Source organism: Branchiostoma lanceolatum, chromosome 8 (genome assembly GCF_035083965.1).
Source record: "Branchiostoma lanceolatum isolate klBraLanc5 chromosome 8, klBraLanc5.hap2, whole genome shotgun sequence".
NCBI lineage: Eukaryota > Metazoa > Chordata > Leptocardii > Amphioxiformes > Branchiostomatidae > Branchiostoma > Branchiostoma lanceolatum.
In genome coordinates, this window is record NC_089729.1 from 12,930,701 (window position 1) to 12,953,013 (window position 22,313).

The 22,313-nt window shown below is 38.6% G+C and overlaps 1 protein-coding gene across 3 annotated transcripts; it reads right to left on the bottom strand.

Moving 5' to 3' along the window:
- Positions 1-2,138: 2,138 nt before the first annotated feature.
- Positions 2,139-20,619, bottom strand: LOC136439611 (poly(A)-specific ribonuclease PARN-like). Of its 3 annotated transcripts, none has more exons than XM_066435058.1 (25): positions 20,512-20,619; positions 20,203-20,266; positions 19,888-19,965; positions 19,075-19,142; positions 18,520-18,587; positions 18,004-18,085; positions 17,052-17,112; positions 16,457-16,631; positions 16,029-16,091; positions 14,992-15,030; positions 14,709-14,751; positions 14,313-14,396; positions 13,562-13,618; positions 13,043-13,120; positions 12,612-12,655; positions 9,540-9,582; positions 9,202-9,277; positions 8,092-8,196; positions 7,587-7,653; positions 7,141-7,196; positions 6,827-6,913; positions 6,329-6,403; positions 5,427-5,595; positions 4,396-4,553; positions 2,139-3,730 (listed from the first exon to the last, which is right to left on the bottom strand). In XM_066435058.1, the coding sequence occupies exons 2-25, from the start codon at positions 20,219-20,221 to the stop codon at positions 3,690-3,692; spliced, it is 1,836 nt and encodes a 611-aa protein (XP_066291155.1). In that variant the 5' UTR covers positions 20,222-20,266; positions 20,512-20,619; the 3' UTR covers positions 2,139-3,689. The 3 variants fall into 3 exon arrangements, with proteins under 3 accessions (XP_066291155.1, XP_066291152.1, XP_066291154.1); XM_066435055.1 differs by having other exon boundaries at positions 4,396-4,556; XM_066435057.1 differs by having other exon boundaries at positions 4,396-4,556; positions 20,480-20,596.
- Between the last annotated feature and the right edge of the window lie 1,694 nt (positions 20,620-22,313).

The window sequence follows — 22,313 nt, forward strand, 5'->3', positions numbered from 1 at the left end:
GGGGAAAGTAACACTGACATTAAATCACTAAATCACTGAAATATTATGTTTTGTACTTTAATGGACCAACTTATAATAAGGTTAATGGTTTCTACCACTCAACAGCTTAAAGGATAATTATGGTTGACCATGAAATTGTTTCACCTTGATCTCTAAAATGGTTGTGGATTTCAGTCATGGTCCTTTGAGGAAGATAAAAACATGGCCATGTATTTGGGGATTACATATGATGGACAAATCAGTGGGAGGTACTTTTGCCGTCTTTCACCCTAATTGATGTGCAATACGTCAACCTCCGTCAAAATGTAGTGATGCAAAATAAAAACATAAAAATGCAACTATTTTACGGACTTGAAGCTACTGTCTCATTGGTAAAACCACTATTTGCCATTCTTTTACTGGTTGAACCGCTAATTGTAATAGGATCAGTCTGTTTTTCACAAAACTCATAACAGCATCCCCAGACCACACCTATGTAAATGGACAGCTGAAGTAAAATAATTATCAACATGAAAACAGAGTTTGTGGGAAATCTGTACTTTGGTTTGCGCAGTTTTGTAGAATGAATCTAGTCTGATTCAAATTTTCCTCCACGCCCTGCATGTGTTTTCATTGTTACCTGTTCAATTTATTCTTTTAAAAGGGTTAGCATTAGTAACAATGTGAATGGGAGAGCTCTAATTGTTGCGTTACTGACTCTAAGGTCATGGTAACCAGTGTTCAATAGGTTTTTCGAAGTTCGATCCCCATCATGCTGAGAAATATTCAATACCCAAACTAAATTTAATTAATGATGTGCGTGTAGAGCCAAACTTTGAAAAGGGAATAAGTGCCAGAATATTCCACAGGGAAGCGATCAGAGGAGCGAACAGGGTCTAGAATGGGATGGATACCAGGCCTATGGTACTTGAATATGCAACCCCTTGTTATAGGTAAAGGGTATAGTCCCATTGCCATTTTGATGCAGAAGGGCAGTGGGTTGTTATCTACTGTCTAGGGCATGGTATTAGGAGGTGGAGCTCAACCCTCTCCTTCCACTGCCTCTAGGACAAACACTCTAACCATTACACCAGCATAACCCATTGTAATGACAGCTACAAGGAGAGTGATACCATCTACCTATCTCCTGAGAACACATTCCAGTCATTTCCTGTATCCTGATATAGCAAAGCTAGCCCTGGAGTGTGAATAATAACCCTCAAAGGGCAGATTAAGGTTGCTGACCTAGCTACAGTCTGTGCACTCCTTAAAAGCTTTTACACCTTTGGGAAAAGGAATACTTTATTTCTAGGTCCCTCAGAACATAACTGTAGTAGGTACAAGGGCTCTTAAGGTAATGTTATGGTGCTGGATTGTTTTATGGTGCGCAGTTATGTTTGATCGAAAGCAATTTACAAGGAAACGAACCTTAACGTATCACTCCCATGAGAGTTCATGACTTCTTGTCCTATTTTCAACCCAAACGAATTGTTTGAAACAAAAGAAAATGCAGAAACACAAGAAGGAAGCTTTGTGGGGCATACAATTTGTGAATACTGTTGCTTAGATTTGCAAATTGAGCACAATCATGATATAAAATACAGCAGCCTTCCGTTGAAGTGACAAATTGTCGACAACAGCAACAGATTCAGTACCACGGCTAATGGTACATCATGTGTACAGCTACATCAGGCTAGGATTTTCTACTGTTATCTCAACCATGCTGACTTCTTTGCACGGTTTGACCTAATTATAATTTTTTTATTTAAGTCGCACTAATTCTGACTACCTAGATGACTGAAAAGCTGTGATTTTTATCCTTCATTTAATAGCAAGGTTAAGGTTCCGCCAGATAAAGGAAAGACATGTCGAGGGAAACCTTTGTGTACTTTAGCAGCATTCTTTGTGTACTTTTAGCTACATTCTTCACTGCACTGCACTAGACTTCATGTTTCCCACTGGAAATCCTCTTGAAAGAAAACTATTGGTCATAGGTAGTATAAAACGTATGAGAAAAGGAATCATGACAAATTGAACGAAACAAATGGAAATTTTGTTTTAAGTTAAATGCAGACAGTCTGACTGTGATTCCCAGCAAAGAATGGCGCAAGCAATTTGGGCTCTGGCAAAAAAATAACCTTAACTTTGAAACACATGACTGAGTCTCTCTTTTTTTCATTGTATTTTTCACAAAATCAAAATAAAACACAAAGTATGTTGATGAAGGTTAGACATCCAGGCAATAACATACACCAAATAGCAGTTACTCGACAAACAACTGGATATGATTTTGGAAACGGTCAGACGTTTCACGTAGCATCTACTACTCTTCGTCAGAGACAAGATTTTGAACAGCAGTTTTTTAACCTCAAACTATGAATTGAAATGCAAATAAAGTGAAGACAATTAGATACATAATTCAAATTAGAAAACAAATGAAACACAAATTAAATATGCAAACAAAGGTACATCGTATTGCAATAAATGCACAAGAATATTGTAAATACAACAACAAAATTCCTTGGTATAACAATGACCCCTTGAGACTTCTGGGCAAACTGCATCCACAAGTGTGTTAGTCAACCTTCATGTAGATACATAATTAAATAGAACTGGGGCGTTTTCTGTGTAGGAATATATGTAGCTACATTGCTATTTATAGCAACTTTTACTGAAGAAATGCAGCCTAGTAATATATAGTTTGGAAACCTTTTACAAGATTGTAAGGACAACTTCACCTGAATCTTTCAACCAACATCAATGTTTATTATTCTGTCTTGTAATACAAATATTTCTTATTTTCCATATATATCATACAAATGATTGTGTTTTTGAGTAACAGTAAATTACAGCAACCTGATTCTTGAAACCAGAAAAGAATTATAGTACTGATTGTTATTGATAAACAAAAAACTGTTGGGATGCTTTAGAACTTTGTAAAATTGTCTGACACCTGATTGGATACAGCGATCTACCGGACACATTGGTCCACAAGAGCCCACAATATGACAAATGTAAAACTTTTTGGCAGCACCTCGAGGGCGGAGCCTTTATCATCATCAATGTCTCTCCTCTTTAGAAAACCTAGTACATATTCAAAGTGCAAAATGTGAATAGTCTTATCTTTAGCACATTTAGATATTTGATGACAATAACACTACAAAAAATAGGATTTTTACAAAAAGAAAGAAAGAAAACATACATATTCATAACACTCAGTTATTTTTCAATGGTTGTGGCCGATCTTGGAAGTACTAGTACTTTAAGTTCTTCCAACCAAAACAATTCGTCATCTGTACGACATCAGGCAAACAGTTTTGTGTAGAGCCATCGTTTCAAGGACCGTTCCACTTAGTTACTACAACAGTGGCCAAATGTCAACTCTACCCACCCCCTTTACCCTTAACCACCTGTGCTGACTGCTTGGCAATTTCCCCCAAAGACAGTATTTTGGTACAGTCCTTACAACATATATGCCTCACCAGTTGAACAGCTGCTGTTCCTAGTCCACTTCTCACCAGTCTAAAGTTGCTGTATTCAGCTAGACTGTTACAACATCCAAAAAATCTTTTCACTAGGTATCCATACTTCAACTGTGGCAAAATGCCATGTTGCTGTCCCAGGTTAACAGCTGTACAGCTGTTCTGTCCTTTTGCTGTCTGACTGCTATCCAGCAACTGCTGTCCAGCCTGCTGTGGCAGCTGTTCCCCTCACCAGGCCTCAGGCTCCTCAAACAGCTGTGCCTGTGTCGCTGGTCACAAAAACAAAGAAATCAAATGTACATTGCATGTCTTACTAATGTATATATTCATTATGATCATACTTCAATCTGTAAAATGCAAGAATATAACTTTTACTAAAACTCTTTGGTGCCAACTGCTGGTGATTGAAAAAAAATGTGAGATTGTGGCTAGTGTTTCTGAGTGTGGAACATAAAATCTTGCTGTCCATAGATGCAAGTCCCTTTCCGGCGGATTTTGTTGACACAGACCTCTAAATCAGAGGGGCCATTTTTAAAAAAATGAGCCAACAAAAGGAGCCAGACACAGGAATCACTATGGAAACTCATGCAAAACACAAAAAAACAGAACAGTTTTGATTAGAACAACGACACAACAGCCCACAGCAACCAAAACTTTGGGCTTTGGAACGATCAAATAAATTTTCATAACTTTCATAACATGTAACCACTTATTATGAGTGTATGATTCCTCTGGCTTGCAGGTACATTGTACATGTGGTTGCCATCAAGTGTCTAGATGAGTCTGGTTATTCAGATATCAGATACAGTCACAGTTTGACAAGGCTATATATAAGTTTGATAAGGCTAGTGGCTGAGAAAAAAGAAATGACAACAAATGTCATTGTTATGAAATGTCATTGTCATGTTGCCCAGCTAAATTACACACGACTTACATTCATTTGTTTTCTCTTCCAGGATTTCCTCCTTCATTTCATCCCCATCTTCATCTCCATGTTCCTCCTCCTCCTCCTCCTCACCTGCCTCTGTGGGGGGTTTGTCCTCTGCCTCTTCCAGGATGGTGGTGATACATCGCTGGGTCACTGGCGACACCCTTCTTTGTGACAGCCAATTAAAAAAGGCACAACTTTAATCCAATTACAGGTTGAAATTTTCAAATAATGGTGTCAACTATGGGAAAGGAAACAATAGACAAACAAAATTCCTTCTTTGCAATAGCCAATGAACAAAGGCACAGCTTTTGTCAAATCACAGGTTCAAATATCCAAGGAATGGTATTATGAACAAGTGGAAAAATACTCGTACAAACAACTGTACATCCTTCTTTGTAACAGCAAATGAACAAAGGCACAGCTTTCATCCACTTAGTACGGATTTCTAATGTTCAGACAATGGTATAATCAATCATGACAGAAGCAAACAATAGACATACCATGGAACATGCATAGAAATGTGAAAACCTTACATTCTACTACATATGCATGAATTGTACATTAATTTAGTGTATGTTTGAAACACTAAGGTGCAACAGTATGTTGTACCAGAAAAACAGTAACTGTGTTTATAGTGTAATCAACCATTTTCCATTGTTCTTGGTCCTCCCAGTAACACCGGTTAGCCTCTGAATGAGTCAGGACACAACCCACTGTAGCCACATGTATATAGCACTTTTTTATATATTGTTTGTTGCACGAGTTATATTTATATTTTTTTGGATTTTCCGTTTTCACCACCACCACCTGCTGCAGCTGGGCGTGACCCTGACACAGTCCCTTGGCGTTATGCCTCTTGCGGGGTATTGCCGAGTACCGTATAGATGTAGATGTTGATGAATGTTGTTTGCCTGTAAATTCTATATATTTTCAGAGCTGGTAAGCTAAATTCTCAATTCTGTTTTGTATGTATAAAGTTGCCATACATTGTAACTTTTAAAATTGTCTTCATGACCTTAGAAAGTATGACTGACCTGCCAACATCCGAACTAGTGACCTTTAACCTCTTCCCTTCCCCGTTCCGAGGTGGAATGGTCTCTGGGAATGATAGGGGTCTCTTCCGCCCATGAGATGCGTGTGGCTCTTTGTGATCACCATACCGCCTTACTCTATAGCTCACACCCTCACACAGCATTTTGTAGGCTGGAGACATATAGAAAAGTTTTATTGCGAATTCCTGCCCGTAGGCTAATTGCAAGTACATGTACATGTAACACGGAGTGGACGGACAGACAATATAAGAGGTACAAATTTGATCATGAAATCTTCATCTTTCCAAAGAAATTGTGATTGGCAGTATATAAGAGGTACAAATTTGATCATGAAATCTTCATCTTTCCAAAGAAATTGTGATAAGCAGTATGATAATATTTTTACCCACAAATCATTACAAATGGGGGAAACAACTTTCAATTCCATTGTAATGCCTTGTCTTTGTCAGCAGGGCTAGTTGGGCAGCCCTGGCTGTGCGTGTTGAACAGCCAAACCAAAAAATGAAACATCTTTCAAGATATTTCAAATGATACAAGATACAATTTGTCTCTCTCAGTCAGACAAGTCTGCCTTAAAAGTTTTGAATATGATAAATAAACATTATATGATCATAATACAATTCAAGTTCAAAGTCAAAGTTCAGGAACAGTACAATACAATTCAAAGTTCAACTGTAGTTCAAGTAGTTCAAAAATCAAATCTTTGGGCCAGCTTGGCAGTACTGCATGTTGTAGCATGCACATTCACCCTCCCAGCTTTCTCAGTCTCTGTGCACAGCCAAAAGACACAAAATGCTAATCATAGAAAAGAATGAAAATTATATTTTAAGGTCAAGGCAGACCACATTTTCAAAATTTTGTCTTAAAACTATAGGCATACTCACCCAGGTCTGACTGGTCCTTCTTAGTCAGAGCGACAAAGGCTGATTTGTCATCAATCCAGGCGATGTAGATTGGTCCTGGATATGACAGTAGCAACAGTATCAACAACAAATTGTTTCATAAAAGAGCCACACATACATAGATATACTGTAATTCTTGATTTGTAAACGGTAACTTAATTTTACCTACTTTAGCATTCAATCAGTCAACCGCTAAAATTTCATCATTGCAACTATTTGGTTAGTACTAACATTTGAGACAGTGATGTTTGTTTCTACCATTAAAATCAAATGCTATGAAGTATGAACTACTCCCTTTTCCCCTGACCGCTAAAATTATCAACCGCAATATTGAATGGATTTACAGTAAATGTATACTGTATATAATGTACATTTTTCTACACTTTCTAACCTAAAAACGCACAATGAAACAAAAACAGTGCTCCTGTGTCTGGTATCCAAAGATAGCATCTTGAATAACAGGGCATCAGGCCGTCTTACCAAATGGTCGGAAGAGTTGGTACAAGTCGTTTGACTTCCACTCCTTGGGGAAGGTCACGTGGAAGACATGGTCTCTGTTGGGTTTTACTAAATAACAGCAAACAAATCATTTCAATGGGACAGTCTAAAGTAAACTTAAGAATCTACAAACTTTATCTTACAGTATATGATTGAATTCAAAAGCTGAATGATTGTGCAATTTTAGCTATTGTTTCATTTCTATGACATCACACAGCAATTGGAATATGTTATCAAAAGGCTTGTTCATATTTTGTCTCATGCATATTCATATAGACAGAACCAAGGCCACTTACAGTCCTGTCCAGCCAGATTGATGTAAGGAATGTCTTGAACTCTCATCAGGTAAAGTCTGGAGAGACATAGGATGCAGTCAGGTAAGGAACTGCCACATTTGTCATTAATTTTTTTTTTGTCGAACCAACCAACACTGAAAGGGTCTACTGACTCCATTTACGCAATTAGCTATAGGTGGCACTGAGGCAAGAATGCAGTCCAAAATGTGCCAAATTTCTTTTAAAAATCTTCCAGGTTTATATATAATACATGTACATATAACAAATTTGTAAGTACCTAAAAATTTTCAATGACAGTACCATCCTGATAAAGCTATTTACAAACTTTCTACTACATCAAACAAAACAATTACAGACAGTAATCAATAAAGTATGGGAGTGAAAATGAAGTGAAATTTGGCAATCAAAAATTGTTAGCGATAGTAATATTGACAATTGTCACCTACTTGTTCACAAAAGGCTCCAGTAGAGCTGATCCAGGCAGTACAGGTTTGGACTGTGACTTGAACGTACCTAAAAACATAATCATTATATAACGTTCTATCCTATAACTATACTATAATATAAAATGTATTGTCAGGAAAGTAGCCCTACTGGAACTGGAACAGTCTTTTGTACAAGTCATGTACATTGTATAAGACTGGTCAGGATCAGTTATGATTTATAGATTCGTTTTAATTGACAGGAATGGTTTAACAATCATTATCATATCAAGGTGAAAACCAAACATTTCTAGAGAATTTCGAGCTGCAGTGACTATGATTGTAATGTGTAAATCAAAGTGCTGTATGATTTAAAACCATCAAATAAATATCAGAAATTTGTTTTTAAATATTTTAAGATACAATACACATTGACTTAGAGGAAAACGATGTCAGATAAAGGTGCAAAAGCTTCTAGCTCCTAGTATACAATGTATAAATTTATACATGATAATTATAATCATCTGACCTAAGTAGTTTGCCATGATAATGAAACATCTCCCAGTCATGTAGGCATCATAACCAGCCTGATGCTCCTGTGCCGTCTTGTAGCCTGGGAAGTCTTCTGGGAACACTGCGGAACAAGTCAGTTCAATAAGCCAGATCACAGTTTAAACTGCACATGTAATATGTCAAAGTTGAAGACCCCTGAGACATAAACAGAACATGTCTGGACATGTAACAAGCATGGTCTGGATAAGAACTGTTTACAAGTTAGAGATCTCTAATTACCTTTGACAACGCAAATGCACAGTTCAAACCGTGAACCAACTTATAGTTACATGATAGCAGTTTTAATTAGTTGTAATAAAGAAGTTAGAGCAGCACTTAGTTGTCCTCAACTGAGGTGAAATATGTTTAACTTTAAGTCACTAGTAGAAGTGCAATGCAACTTTGCTACTGCATGCACATGGTTTTAGAGAAACATATACTAGAAGTTAGATAGCTTCTTACTCTTTTTGACAAGCATGTTGGGTTTCTTTTACGCAGAGGTTTGATGCTTGACAGTGACTAAAAAATGAAGCTCCCTCATACACAGTTGTCTGCTTTTAAATTACACTAGCATCAGACAGGAGAAATGCAACCCCTCACAACCATGACTGAGTCGGGATAGAACCTTAGTCTTTGGATCCACAGACTTTACAATCCTTAAGTACCATGCCTTACATAGTGTCGTCATGTTGGCATAACGGTTAGGGTGTTTGGCCTGAGAACCCAGAGGTCCTGGTTTCAAATCCCCTTACATAACAGCGTCGTTGTGCAATGTGAAAGGCACTTGACACGACTTTCCTCCTTCCCACCCAGGTGTAAAAATGGGTACCTGACTTTGGTTGGGGAGGTAAAAGGCGGTGGAAGGAGAGGGTTGGGCTTCAACTTCCAATGCCATGCTCTATAGACTCACACATACCTACAGTGAATTAACAACACACTGCCCCTAGCACCTTAAAAAGGCTATGGGACTACCTTTACCTTTTTTATGCCTTACATCAGACAATTTGTAACACCTAATCATTACAAATCTGACCCCAATGTCGGGATAATAATGTAAGGATCCCATACTACTGTAGTGTATACTAACCTATGACAGGCACTTTGAATGGTTCTTTCCCTAAAGTAGCCTCGAGGTCCCCTAGTGTAGTGTTAGAAACAAGTTCCTGAAAAAAATTCCAACAGACAAATTCAGTAATACTATATTTTATTACAGTGGTGCATGCAAACAGTATTTGAATTGATTAGATGGAAGCCTATGTGATACAAGTAGAGGCCCCTCGGATACTGTAAAATACAGACCGGTCTGGAAAATCCATATGGAATGTTATCACAGCCCAGGTATGACATTAGTTTATACAAGTTATTCATACTCAAGAATGATATATAATGTTGGAATATTTCTATATTACAGCATATTTAACTTACCTTGAAGGGATGCATGCTTGCCATCAGTTTGGTGTCCAGTAACCTGAAGATAGAAATGAGGGAATTTGTGAAAACAATCATGACAGAACATCACCAGTCCTGTACACCTATTATTATTGTTCATCTTTCACACTTCAGATATCCAGGTGTTCAAGACGGTGCTTGAGAGGACCTTGCTAACACCTTTTTTTTAACAATTTGGTAGTCTTGGGGAACCTGGCAGAGTTATGAAATTTGACACTAAGATCCCATCATAGCCAGACATGTAACATTACGAACTGGCTCAATTCAGAAGCGTATAATGCAAATGAGCGGTCTGGACGTAGACAGGCGGAGTTTTATTGACTCTCGGCTAGGTGTCAATTACTCTGCTAATCCCCACGGCACACACAGCCAGCCCTAAGCTAGACCTCCAATTATTTACAACAAATCTCCATATAAGTCGAATTCAGACTGTTTAAGTCCTCCCAACAGGGCTCACTACCGAATCCAATCCTGACCTACCGTTATGTTTGAAACACACGTCCGCTTATTGTGGTATACAGTCTCCCTATAAGTTGGGTTTCCTCAACAGGGCTCACTGAATCCAATCCTGACCTACCGTTATGATTGAAACACACGTCCGCTTATTGTGGTATACAGTCTCCCTATAAGTTGAGTTTCCTCAACAGGGCTCACTGAATCCAATCCTGACCTACCGTTATGATTGAAACACACGTCCGCTTATTGTGGTATTCAGTCTCCCTATAAGTTGGGTTTCCTCAACAGGGCTCACTGAATCCAATCCTGACCTACCGTTATGATTGAAACACACGTCCGCTTATTGTGGTATACAGTCTCCCTATAAGTTGAGTTTCCTCAACAGGGCTCACTGAATCCAATCCTGACCTACCGTTATGATTGAAACACACGTCCGCTTATTGTGGTATTCAGTCTCCCTATAAGTTGGGTTTCCTCAACAGGGCTCACTGGATCCAATCCTGACCTACCGTTATGATTGAAACACACGTCCGCTTATTGTGGTATTCAGTCTCCCTATAAGTTGAGTTTCCTCAACAGGGCTCACTGGATCCAATCCTGACCTACCGTTATGATTGAAACACACGTCCGCTCATTGTGGTATTCAGTCTCCCTATAAGTTGAGTTTCCTCAACAGGGCTCACTGAATCCAATCCTGACCTACCGTTATGATTGAAACACACGTCCGCTTATTGTGGTATTCAGTCTCCCTATAAGTTGAGTTTCCTCAACAGGGCTCACTGGATCCAATCCTGACCTACCGTTATGATTGAAACACACGTCCGCTTATTGTGGTATACAGTCTCCCTATAAGTTGGGTTTCCTCAACAGGGCTCACTGAATCCAATCCTGACCTACCGTTATGATTAAAATACACGTCCGCTTATTGTGGTATTCAGTCTCCCTATAAGTTGAGTTTCCTCAACAGGGCTCACTGGATCCAATCCTGACCTACCGTTATGTTTGAAATACACGTCCGCTTATTGTGGTATTCAGTCTCCCTATAAGTTGAGTATCCTCAACAGGGCTCAATGAATCCAATCCTGACCTACCGTTATGATTGAAATACACGTCCGCTTATTGTGGTATACAGTCTCCCTATAAGTTGAGTTTCCTCAACAGGGCTCACTGAATCCAATCCTGACCTACCGTTATGATTGAAATACACGTCCGCTTATTGTGGTATTCAGTCTCCCTATAAGTTGAGTATCCTCAACAGGGCTCAATGAATCCAATCCTGACCTACCGTTATGATTGAAATACACGTCCGCTTATTGTGGTATACAGTCTCCCTATAAGTTGAGTATCCTCAACAGGGCTCACTGAATCCAATCCTGACCTACCGTTATGTTTGAAATACACGTCCGCTTATTGTGGTATTCAGTCTCCCTATAAGTTGAGTATCCTCAACAGGGCTCAATGAATCCAATCCTGACCTACCGTTATGATTGAAATACACGTCCGCTTATTGTGGTATACAGTCTCCCTATAAGTTGAGTTTCCTCAACAGGGCTCACTGAATCCAATCCTGACCTACCGTTATGATTGAAATACACGTCCGCTTATTGTGGTATTCAGTCTCCCTATAAGTTGAGTTTCCTCAACAGGGCTCACTGAATCCAATCCTGACCTACCGTTATGTTTGAACACACGTCCGCTATTTGTGGTATTCAGTCTCCCTATAAGTTGAGTTTCCCCAACAGGGCTCACTGAATCCAATCCTGACCTACCGTTATGTTTGAACACACGTCCGCTTATTGTGGTATTCAGTCTCCCTATAAGTTGAGTTTCCCCAACAGGGCTCACTGAGGCCGACCCTGAGCTAGTCGTAGCTAGAACTTTGGCAACACAAATGCCATGGTTGACGTTGATTCCTGCCATGGGGCTACAACGATCCGCGTGTGTGGCCAACACCGCTTCCCACGCTAAAGTGACCACTCTGAGACAGATGGCCCGTGATATCTACGTCACAGGAAAGGACGTCACAGGAAAGGAGAGCGCTGATTGGCTTCACTATTGAAAGGAAATTCCGTCACCGAACTGTGAAGGAAGACCATTGTTTAGCTCTCTAATGAAGGAATGTGAATACAGGAGACCGCTTTACTAATCTTCAAGCATCCACTGTTCCCAAATCAGCCAGCTAGAGAAACTCCAGTCAGCCAGAGAAGCTCCGGGATTGTAGCGCACTTCGTAATAATTAATTCAAGGATACAAGGCATTGGTATTTGGTGTATTTGGTCTAGAGTCAAGCTAACACGCGGTTATTTGCTAGCGCCAAGGTGCCAATAGCACTCCGCACAGCGGGGGAGCCGCAGAAACTGCGGGTTTCCATAATACACTTCTGAATTGGCTCAGTTCGTAATGATTGACATATTTTTTACAAAGATTTCTGTGAGACTAACCTGGTGTAAGATCAAATCGGTCAACACTTTGTCAGTGCACCAAGCATATTATCATGGCTCATGCTTGAGATTTCCTTAGTCAAACCAAATACTTAATGTCCTTGGTCACACAATATTTAGCTTTGAAGAATAATAAAAAATTTTCACTCACCTTGGGAAGAGACAGTTTACAAGAGACTTGAACTCATCTATTTCCTGTTAAACAAAAGAACAAGTTATCCAAAACAATTATCGTATTGTTTACTGAGCCTAACAACTTGATTAACATTTAGAGAGGCAGTTTTAACTCTGACATTTAACTTGCAGTTTATATATAGAGATTCCAAAGTATATTGCAGAAATCTGATGCTTTGTCACCTCCGTTTACAAGGTTTTGTGTTTGGTGTGTCTGTCTGCTTGTTTGTGTTTCTATATTTCCGCAGCTATTTCTATATGCAGACACTTCTAAACACAGAGCAAGGACATTATATTGCACAGAGTGACAGGAAGTAAAGGGAAAAGGGTCAGAATTGCAGGAGTGACAGGAAGTGGAGTTCATAGTTGTCATCTACTAAGTCAATGAACCAGCTTATAAGAACTGACCTGAGGCAGTGGGTAGCTGAACTTGTGCAGAAGGTGGAGAACATCCAGCAACATGTTGTGACCAATGACGAGTTTCCCCTGCATGTGTCAATACAGCGTAAAATTATTTGAACCGCATAAAAAGGCATCTTGATTTGATTACATGGATGACATCCGCACATGCATCAATTTTCGTCCGTTTCCACAAAAAATAAAGCTTTCGGCCATACTGTAAATCATAAAAGCAGCTGCAAAATGAGAAAATAACAAATTCTGCAAACAGATACTTATGTCGTAGACGTCAATTCCAAAGTCAAATAATAAGTTTTAAAATAACAATAAAGAATCTATATTTCGATATACCATACTGTCCTTGCTTTTTTTCATCCTTCCTGACCACATAGATTTCATAATGAATTTATGTTTATTGTATCAATACAACCATCATTATGGCAAATACAATCAGAAAATGTTGTACAGTCTTAAGTGTCCTTTGGTCTTTAAGCTAAAAGGCTAAAGGTTTAAAAATCCCAATCTTACCGACTGACAAATCATCCTGATGATTTTGGACATTCCAACAGCATCGTCCAGTTCATCCTGAAAATTGATAAAGATTCATAGAGTTTTGTCAAATTGACGTGTTACAGTAACTTTGAAAATACAGTAAATATGTTAAAAGGACAACTACATTATGTGGCAAGGTATATTAACTTCAAAATCATTACTGTAACAGAAACTATGATTTGTTGGCTTCAATATGCTTCATCCCTTGAAGATGAAATCAGGTGAAAAATTGATCATTATTCTGCATTGATTATATGAGGCCATGTCAACCAATCACAAGCCTCCATTCCTATTGGTTATACAGCCATTATAATGTCATCAGCATGGGCTAATGAAGAGGAGAGCCACGCATTAATGATTGGCCAATAATGCACACTTGTACGAATGATGGCATTTCAACTTTTGAATGATGTCAGTGTCATTTGAATTTGCTATATGACAATAACATTAATGACCCGCTTTTCCATTGGAGTTTACGGTGAATTAATGCATGGCCAGTGATGAGCTATGTCTACCAAATAAACCACTGAGTGAGCGAGGCGAATAAACACCAAGTGAATGAAGCAAACAAGGTGATTTATTTGTTGTTGATTGGTCACAGGCATTGTGTTTCAGTAAACACTGAGGAAAAAGCAGGTCATTAACATTTAATTAACAACTTGATTCTATTTACTTCATGTGAAGAAAACACCTTAAGCAGAAATTCTGAATAAAAGAATTATCTCACCAGTTCCTGTTGTCTTTTTTCCTTTCCTCTCTTTTTCAGCAACTCCTCATTTGCTTTACTGGCTTCAATGAAGTAGTGTTGATTCTACATAAAAACAGGGACTGTCATATCTCTTGCAGAAATAAAAAACATAAAATATCATGCACGTACGAAAGATACTGATGATACCAACAAAAAACTTTCAAGATATACTTATATCCATAGAGTGAAAAATATGACCACACAATGACACCAAATACCAAATTTCCTAAACTACATTTTCATAAACTATAATAAGTACAAAATTCATTATTCAATGAACACGTTACCTACAAAACTGGTGTTGACTCTGTGTCAAAATGTTTAAAAATTGTATTTAAGTTCATAATTTACATATTAAGGATTATGAATGATTACCTGCTCTCCTACTTTGGTTTCCAGGTAAACTGAAGAAGAAAACCTGACGGGACAAAATTTCATCAGAAGTCACTTAACACAGACTATATAACGTTACTGTAATTGTTAAGCCCATACGTTACATTGTAATACTATGTTCATAGACAGAGCTATGAAAGAGCTTTTAAACCCTAATATACAAAATGCACACTCATAGTCATATATATTGGGTGACTTTTGACTGGTTAAAAAAAACTCAGGAGTCTTGACCATTTGAGAACCTATGAGTAAAATTATTACTTACTTGTTTTTAACTGTAGAGTAGATCAGCTTTCGCAAATATCTGTGGAGAAATAATTATGGTACTTGTCAAAATGTATAACATTGAAAAGAACTAACAGATGATGAGCTTCAGAGCTCTTAATAACATCTGACCAATCAGTCCCCCAACATTCCACCAACACAGTACAATATAGACATGTTGATGAAGATTTAAGTCATCCTGATAATAAGACCGATTAAGATAACAGTTACTCATTACAAGCAACTGATAGATTTTCAAAAATTGATCCAATTGCTTGCGTAACTGCTATCTTGTGTAGTACAATAGACATTTATCAAAATTTTCATTCAAACTCTGACAGCTGCTATCCAAAGCATTAGTTTGTCAATGGATCTTGTTCCAAGTGCTTATCAAATAGGATTTTAATATGTAATACTGTATACATGTAGCAGTCGTGAACATACTATTGCATATTACAATGATGTTTGTTCTTGAAACAAAGTCTGTTGTTGCAAGAACTTATAAAAACATGATTGTAATAAGCAATTGTATAATTATGTAACGTGGGGTCCCATAACTTAGCACTAGAGTATTGTTACATGTAATTTGTAAACCATAACAATTGTGTGGAACTTTACAGAAAAGTACATAATTGTGACTTTAGTTTGGGCTGTGAAACTAGCCTTTTCCTGAATTGTCAGAGTGTAACTGTTACTGTGTACTGTTACTGTTAGCACACCTGTTACTGATAACCCCTCCATTATTTTAATCTTGCAACAATTCTATTAAACATTTGAAAAAAATTCTCCTTTACTTGTCACTGAGTGGTACACTATGTACCCTCCACTGAAATCCATCTTCATATATCACTGTTAAACAAGGAAGCTACTGTAGTGTCCAGCTTTAAAGCCTTTTTAACATTGAAATATTTTTTTGTTTTTAAATGCCTCACATCTTTTGATGAAAAAAAAATTCCAGAGACAAACAGTACTCAAATTCATATCATGGAATCACAGAGTCTTATCATGTTAAAAGAAAAACATCAAAGAAAGACATACGCATTGCAGGGTTCCAACTGAAGAGTTTCCTCCTCGCTGTCGATGAAGGACTGTATTCTGGTGCTGTATGGAAAAACAGAAAGTAGATATGCTGTCATTGTGCAAGTCTCACACCAAAACAATATTGGGCAAAATCAACTAAACAGTGGTGACGTGTTGGCTAGTTGCCCAGAAAAATACCTTTGTCCACAAAGCTTGTCAAATTTACACCACTACTATATTTGCCGGAAAACTCTGTTTCGTGTTCCTGTGTTTTACCGTCCTCCTACTCAAGATTTTAGCTGTTTCCTCCGCACGCTGAGAGAAACTGTTGACGCTTAGAGAGAATCATGACGTATATCCCTTTCCGAGACCCAGCAAAATGCATTCTGGGAGTTGCGAAAGAGGTGAAGTGCAGAGAAGCAGGAAAATGTGGCTAACATCCTTACAGAGTTTGTTGGATGAAGTCCTTGTGTTCAGCGGGGACTTGGATGGTTCTGCCGGAGTCTGAGGTATGGGACGAACCACTAGTAAAGGGAGGGGAGTTCAGCTGCTGCGTGGCATGTTTTTGATCCAGGGTGTCCCTCATCTGTTGTTCATCAACAGGAGACAAGTACGGAATGCCTGTCCGAGGACAAAAAGCAGAATCAACAGATGAATAAATTTCCTTACCTTATAATATAAGATGTCATGTCCTCCTCCATGTATACAAGGACAATTATAAGAATTATCATGATCATATTGCCAATTCAAACCAATACTGATGCGGAATACACCGTGTTGTATTTCATTTATGTCATACTCACCTGAAAAACACACATTTCAATGCAAAATGCACCAGAAGTTGAGAGAGTTTTGTGTCCTCAAACAAGAAAATTGTAAAAACATTGATTCCAACATCCAAATCCGGTATTCGAATTTTCAACAGCAGTGCAACAGGCGCACTCAGAGCATCAGTTTGAATCGTTTGAATCAAACTACGGGAGCCCGGGCCGTACCTGTTTCTGCGGCCCTGGGATAATTTATAAATGTACATATCCTCACCGTCTCTGAAGACTTTGTTGAAATCCATCCCCTGAGAAGCAAGAAAATGCAAACTGGAGGCCTGAAGAAAGGTAGGAAAAAAGAGAAAACTTCTTTCAATAGAACTTTCTAATCAATTTGTCTTAGGTCCCATTCAATGATTCAATCTTCCCAGCATCTTTAAAGTAATTTGCAATTAGTTACAATCACAGTCAAACCAGGGCAAGCAACCACCTGGCATAGGCATTTTTTTAGTTAAACCCACTTTGTATTCAGCAACCACCTGTCCTCAGCAACCACTTTTCCTTATAAGACCTTTCTAGGGCTGCGTACCTAAATGTAACATCAGAATCTGATACAGGTACAAATACTGGTACAGAGGTTTACAGGTATGTACAGGTCCGGACCTGTACCTGGACAATTTGACAAATTTACATCTGAAGGCTGAGAGATCTGTTGCGTATCATTATTAGTTATGCTGTCCCTAGGTGTCACTGGTCACGTTCGGTGTTGAATGAGGCCATGAGGTTTAATAGGAGATTGAAACTAGATCAAAGACTGCTCTGATTTTTAGTTTCAGCGTGTCATTTTACATCTATTCCAGTGCTAAATTTGTGGTAGGATTGACGAATATTCAGTTACTTAATAAGCATATACTTGGTGTAAATTCATATCAGTAAAGAACCGGTATTTCATGATCCAGAATTTTGGACCTGTACTGAATCGTCATTGCAGTCAGAAAGAAACCTACGGGAGCTAAGGAAGCTCAAGACGAATCAGACTAAGTGGAAAAGATTGAAGGAAGACTGATTGCAGCTGCAGGATGTTTCTAATCCTGTAGCAGCAAAAAACAGTGGACTACTACTGAATTGATTTTCACAGTACAGTACCGATATACAGGTATAGGCAGCCCTAGTCTTTTGAGTGGTTGCTGAGGAAGTGTTTGACTGCATTTGCCATATTGTTTACTAACCTGGCACAGAAAGCGGCAGTCTGGAGCATTCCTGTTCAGCGGTCGAGGGAAGATGTAGAAATTGAATGGTCTGGCCACAAACCTGAAAAGAAAAAATGGGAATTTCTGTATTTAGAATATGTAACATATTAACCATGTATAACCTCCATTAACATTAATCAGCGGGGTTTAATAAATCCGTCACTTTGAAAAACAGTGTGTTTGAGAGATTACTAGTGCATCATCCCCCAGGTATGAACAGTTCAGATGTACAAGAGTGCATTATACTGGGGGACGTTGGGTTGGAGATCTGTTTGGAAGTATCTTTTCAGGGTGGCGGAATTATGTACCCTGGTGGAATTATGTTACTAGATGTTACATGATAAAAATATGTACATTTAAAGTAATAACTAAACCGATTATCTCTTTCAAAGGATATATTACAGTCCAACTGCATACCTTTGTAATTAATGAGGACCTATAACTGTGTCACTTTCAAAATATCTAAGTACATAGCTTAATAACGATGATATTTACCTGGATTCTTCAGTCTCGTATTTGAAAGCACACAGCCCAAACTGAACAAAGAGGAAATCCAAGGAGCCCTATGAAGATGAAAATAAACAATGGTATTAGTGTTAAGCTTATAACTCTTTTTAAATATGTATTATGCTCCTATGGGCTTGTTTTATATAACTGTAATAAAGAAAGTCTTGTTCTATGTAATCTGTTACCTTGAAGTGACCTTCATGTTTTGTTATCATGTGGTGAGCTTTAATTGAACACACACACGCACGCACACACACAAACACACACATACACACACACGCAAACATTCACCTACACACACATTCACCTACCCACAAATACAACAATTTCCATATCCAATTTAATTTAGAAAAAAGCTCTTTCTACACGTACCTTCCTAAGTTTGTCGTATTGTTCTTGAGGTGTGTCACACACACACACACACACACACACACACACACACACAAACATACACACAAAAATACACAAACACACTCACTCACCCACAGATACAACAAAAACAATTTCCATACCAATTTGATTAAAAGCTCTTTGCATACTTACCTTCCTCAGTTTGTCATATCTTTCTTGAGGTGTGTCAAACCCATGTAGAGCTGGACCATTGTTTAAACCTAGGGACATAAATCATTATACAGGAGATTAAAAAACAATAAATCAATATGGTGACAATAACACCATTCCACACTTTGGTTACATTTTGTCTGAGTGCTTGTACAAATTTTCATTTGCTAATAATGACAGAGGTTTTTCTGGAGAAAGAGGGAGTACACACAGGCGAGGGAGCGAATTCTATGTATTTATGGAAGAATCAATCGCTTAGTGAAGGCTGTATGCTGGATATTAACCGTAATTAAGCTAAAATCTGAATTTAACAAGGGCTGAAACAAGAGGGCGCAGCGCTCCTCTTTCCCGATTTAGATGAACCCCCGAATAATAAGGCTGAGGCTACTGACAGGTAAAATGTTGGAAAAAATGGTGGCGTTGCAGTGGCGTAATGGCAGGGTGTTTGGGCCAGAACCCAGAGGTCCTAGGTTCAAATCCCCTAGACATGCCCCATTGACGGTGTGCCTTGTGAAAGGCATTTTTTCCTTATTTCACTCATGATCAGGTGAGAATGAGTATCTAGCTTCGGTTAGGGACGTCCCTCAAATAGGAAGTTAAATTGAGGTCCCGTGTTTGAGCACAGTCACCTCGAGCACGTGTAAAACGTGTAAGAACACACCACACTTATCGAAAAGAGCGGGGGTCCTTCCTGGTGTGAATGGATCAAATAAATCTCTCCGGATATGCAGCTTGTACTGTTCAGTACGTTGTGTTATGCCATGAGGCAATTCCCCGGGTATGCAAAAAGCTTACCTGTGAATTCTCCATCAATGCACAGAAAAGAAGCTCCGTCCACAGCTTCTGATACCTGGTCTATCACCTGCTTAAAGTCTGCAAGATAGATTGATAGAAAAAAAGGCAATCAGATCTAGAAATGGCAGACTTCGCCCTTAGACAAGGTACTACAGTAAAGCAGAGTAAAATAGACACTTATGGGGTCCAAGTATAATCTGTTACTTCAAGATTTAAGGAACCAAAAGATAAGAAACCTACAGAACTGTGTCTTATCATTTCAATAGTTACTAGTATGTGTTACTTTTTTAAGGAACCAAAACATAAGGAACTTACTGTGTCTTGTTATTTCCATGTTGACATATGGTTACAGCAAACCGTTGGAAATCCCAGTCGGTAACTTGAAGGAAATATACATTGTATGTTATCTGGCAGGAATTTGAGCATGCATGTAACTTGCACTTTTTCTTAAATCCTAAAATTTTGCTTTCTTCTCTTGTCTCTCGTGGACAAGACTACATAATCATTTATTTGCTTTAATAACGCTTTGAAATTATGTCAGGACCTCTAGAAGGCCTTCTCACGAAAAGCCTTTATCGTTAAGAGTAGTTACATGTTAGTATGATGAAGAGATAGTGACCAGACCAAGATTGTGTGGAGAGTTGATGAGACGTTCAGGGTTCCCGGGGACTTCTTCTTACTCGCTGCATCGTGACCGCTGGAGTTGAAAGTTGAAAGTTCACGCACGTTGCACGAGCGACGCCTAGCGATTTGTGTAGGAAGTTATTACTGGCATTCAAATGCCAAAAGCCTTGGGAAGTGATGTCAGTTCTCGGAAGCAAACATTTACCAATGGGTCAAGTTTTCGGATGGAATGCTTGGCTGTGTTATGAATAAATTTGTGTGATGTTTGATGGTTTGATGCGAGCTGGCACAATGAAAGTTTGAAAGTTTGATGAAATTAGTGAAAGTTTATTGCAGGTTTTTCGCCGGAGTTAATTACAGGTTTTTTTAAGTAACGTTACATGTAACGTTAACATGACATGTAGCATGTGACTACTCAAGTCTAAATACTGATACTAACGTTAAATTCTAACTTATTGGGTTCGACTTCTTTTTCCAAAACTGTGGAGACGAATGATCCCATTTTTTCGGCAATGTGTGGGTTTCATCGTTTTTGGGATGTTAGAGGAGAGTAGTTTTCTCAGTCTGTAAACGCGGAGAAATTAGGATGGAATTTGGAGGCCCCTTAAACAGCTCCTTTCATTCGTGATCGTAGAAGGAATGGGTAATTTGAAATAAAATGTGTTTCGTCTTCCGCCGTGTTTGACCTCATGCGGCAGTATCTACAAGTTCTTCATTTCGCACATTTTCTATTAATAATGAAGACTTAAGTCTTGTGAAATCACATTAGGGACCGGAAAAATTGTTTTACGGAATAACTTTATTCCCGGAAAGTTTAAGAAAAAAATTGTATTGGTTGATAACAGCTTATCAACCAAGGGATAAGATTTACGGACAACAGGGATAAAATAAGAAGCAGTTTTTTTTCTAACTTTATGTTGTATATTGATTTTTGCTAAGTGAACGAAGAGTGGGACCGGTTGTCGTTGTAAAATAGCATGTCTGTTAACCAGCGCCACCTATCAGGTCGTGTGTAAGTGGCAGCTATTTTAAGACCTGTCATATGGCCATTAACAAGCAACTCATCGTCTCCACAAATCAAGCGGACGCTGGCCGACATTGCAGATATCGGCCGAAGCTCCCCAAATTTCAAAATCGTCCGAGCGTCGACCGTATTGTTCGTCACAAATTGAACGGGGCTTGGGCGACGTCCGTCGAACACTTGTGGTTTAAATCCCCCGTGATATAGTACCATCTCGTGGAACTGCAGCCCTCTTCCAAGCTGCAAATTGGAAATGTTTATCTTTCAGGTAGCCGTATACTTTTCCATGGAAATAAGATATGTTTATGGAGGTTTTGATCTCCACACACGGTCTCTCCTTATGCACTACTATTGTAATTAGTACTAGACACGCTTTTGCGTATATAGATTAAATGGCATATTAGCCTTTACCCTGGGAAAATATATTCTGTCTTCTGCAGCTTCATTAGAAAATATATTAAAGAAAATGGCATTTTTCGGGTCCAAACGTTTCGAGCTTATCATCATAGTTTTGTTCTACTCAAATATAGCAACAACAGATACATGTAGTACCAAAAAGTCCATTGCCAAGCAGCCGCAAGACACTGCTTTTCATCGGAATGATGAATTTTTCGACTGGCTTTGCTGGTCAGAATGATTGCCCTTGGCTCTAGGTTGGCAGCCTACCTACAAAGTCGTTAAGAAACCTTGGTCCAATACCTTCAATGTAACGCGTGAAACCAGGCGGCAGTAGCCCTCATGCGGCCCCATGATGTATTACAAAAAAATCTTTTTACACTCG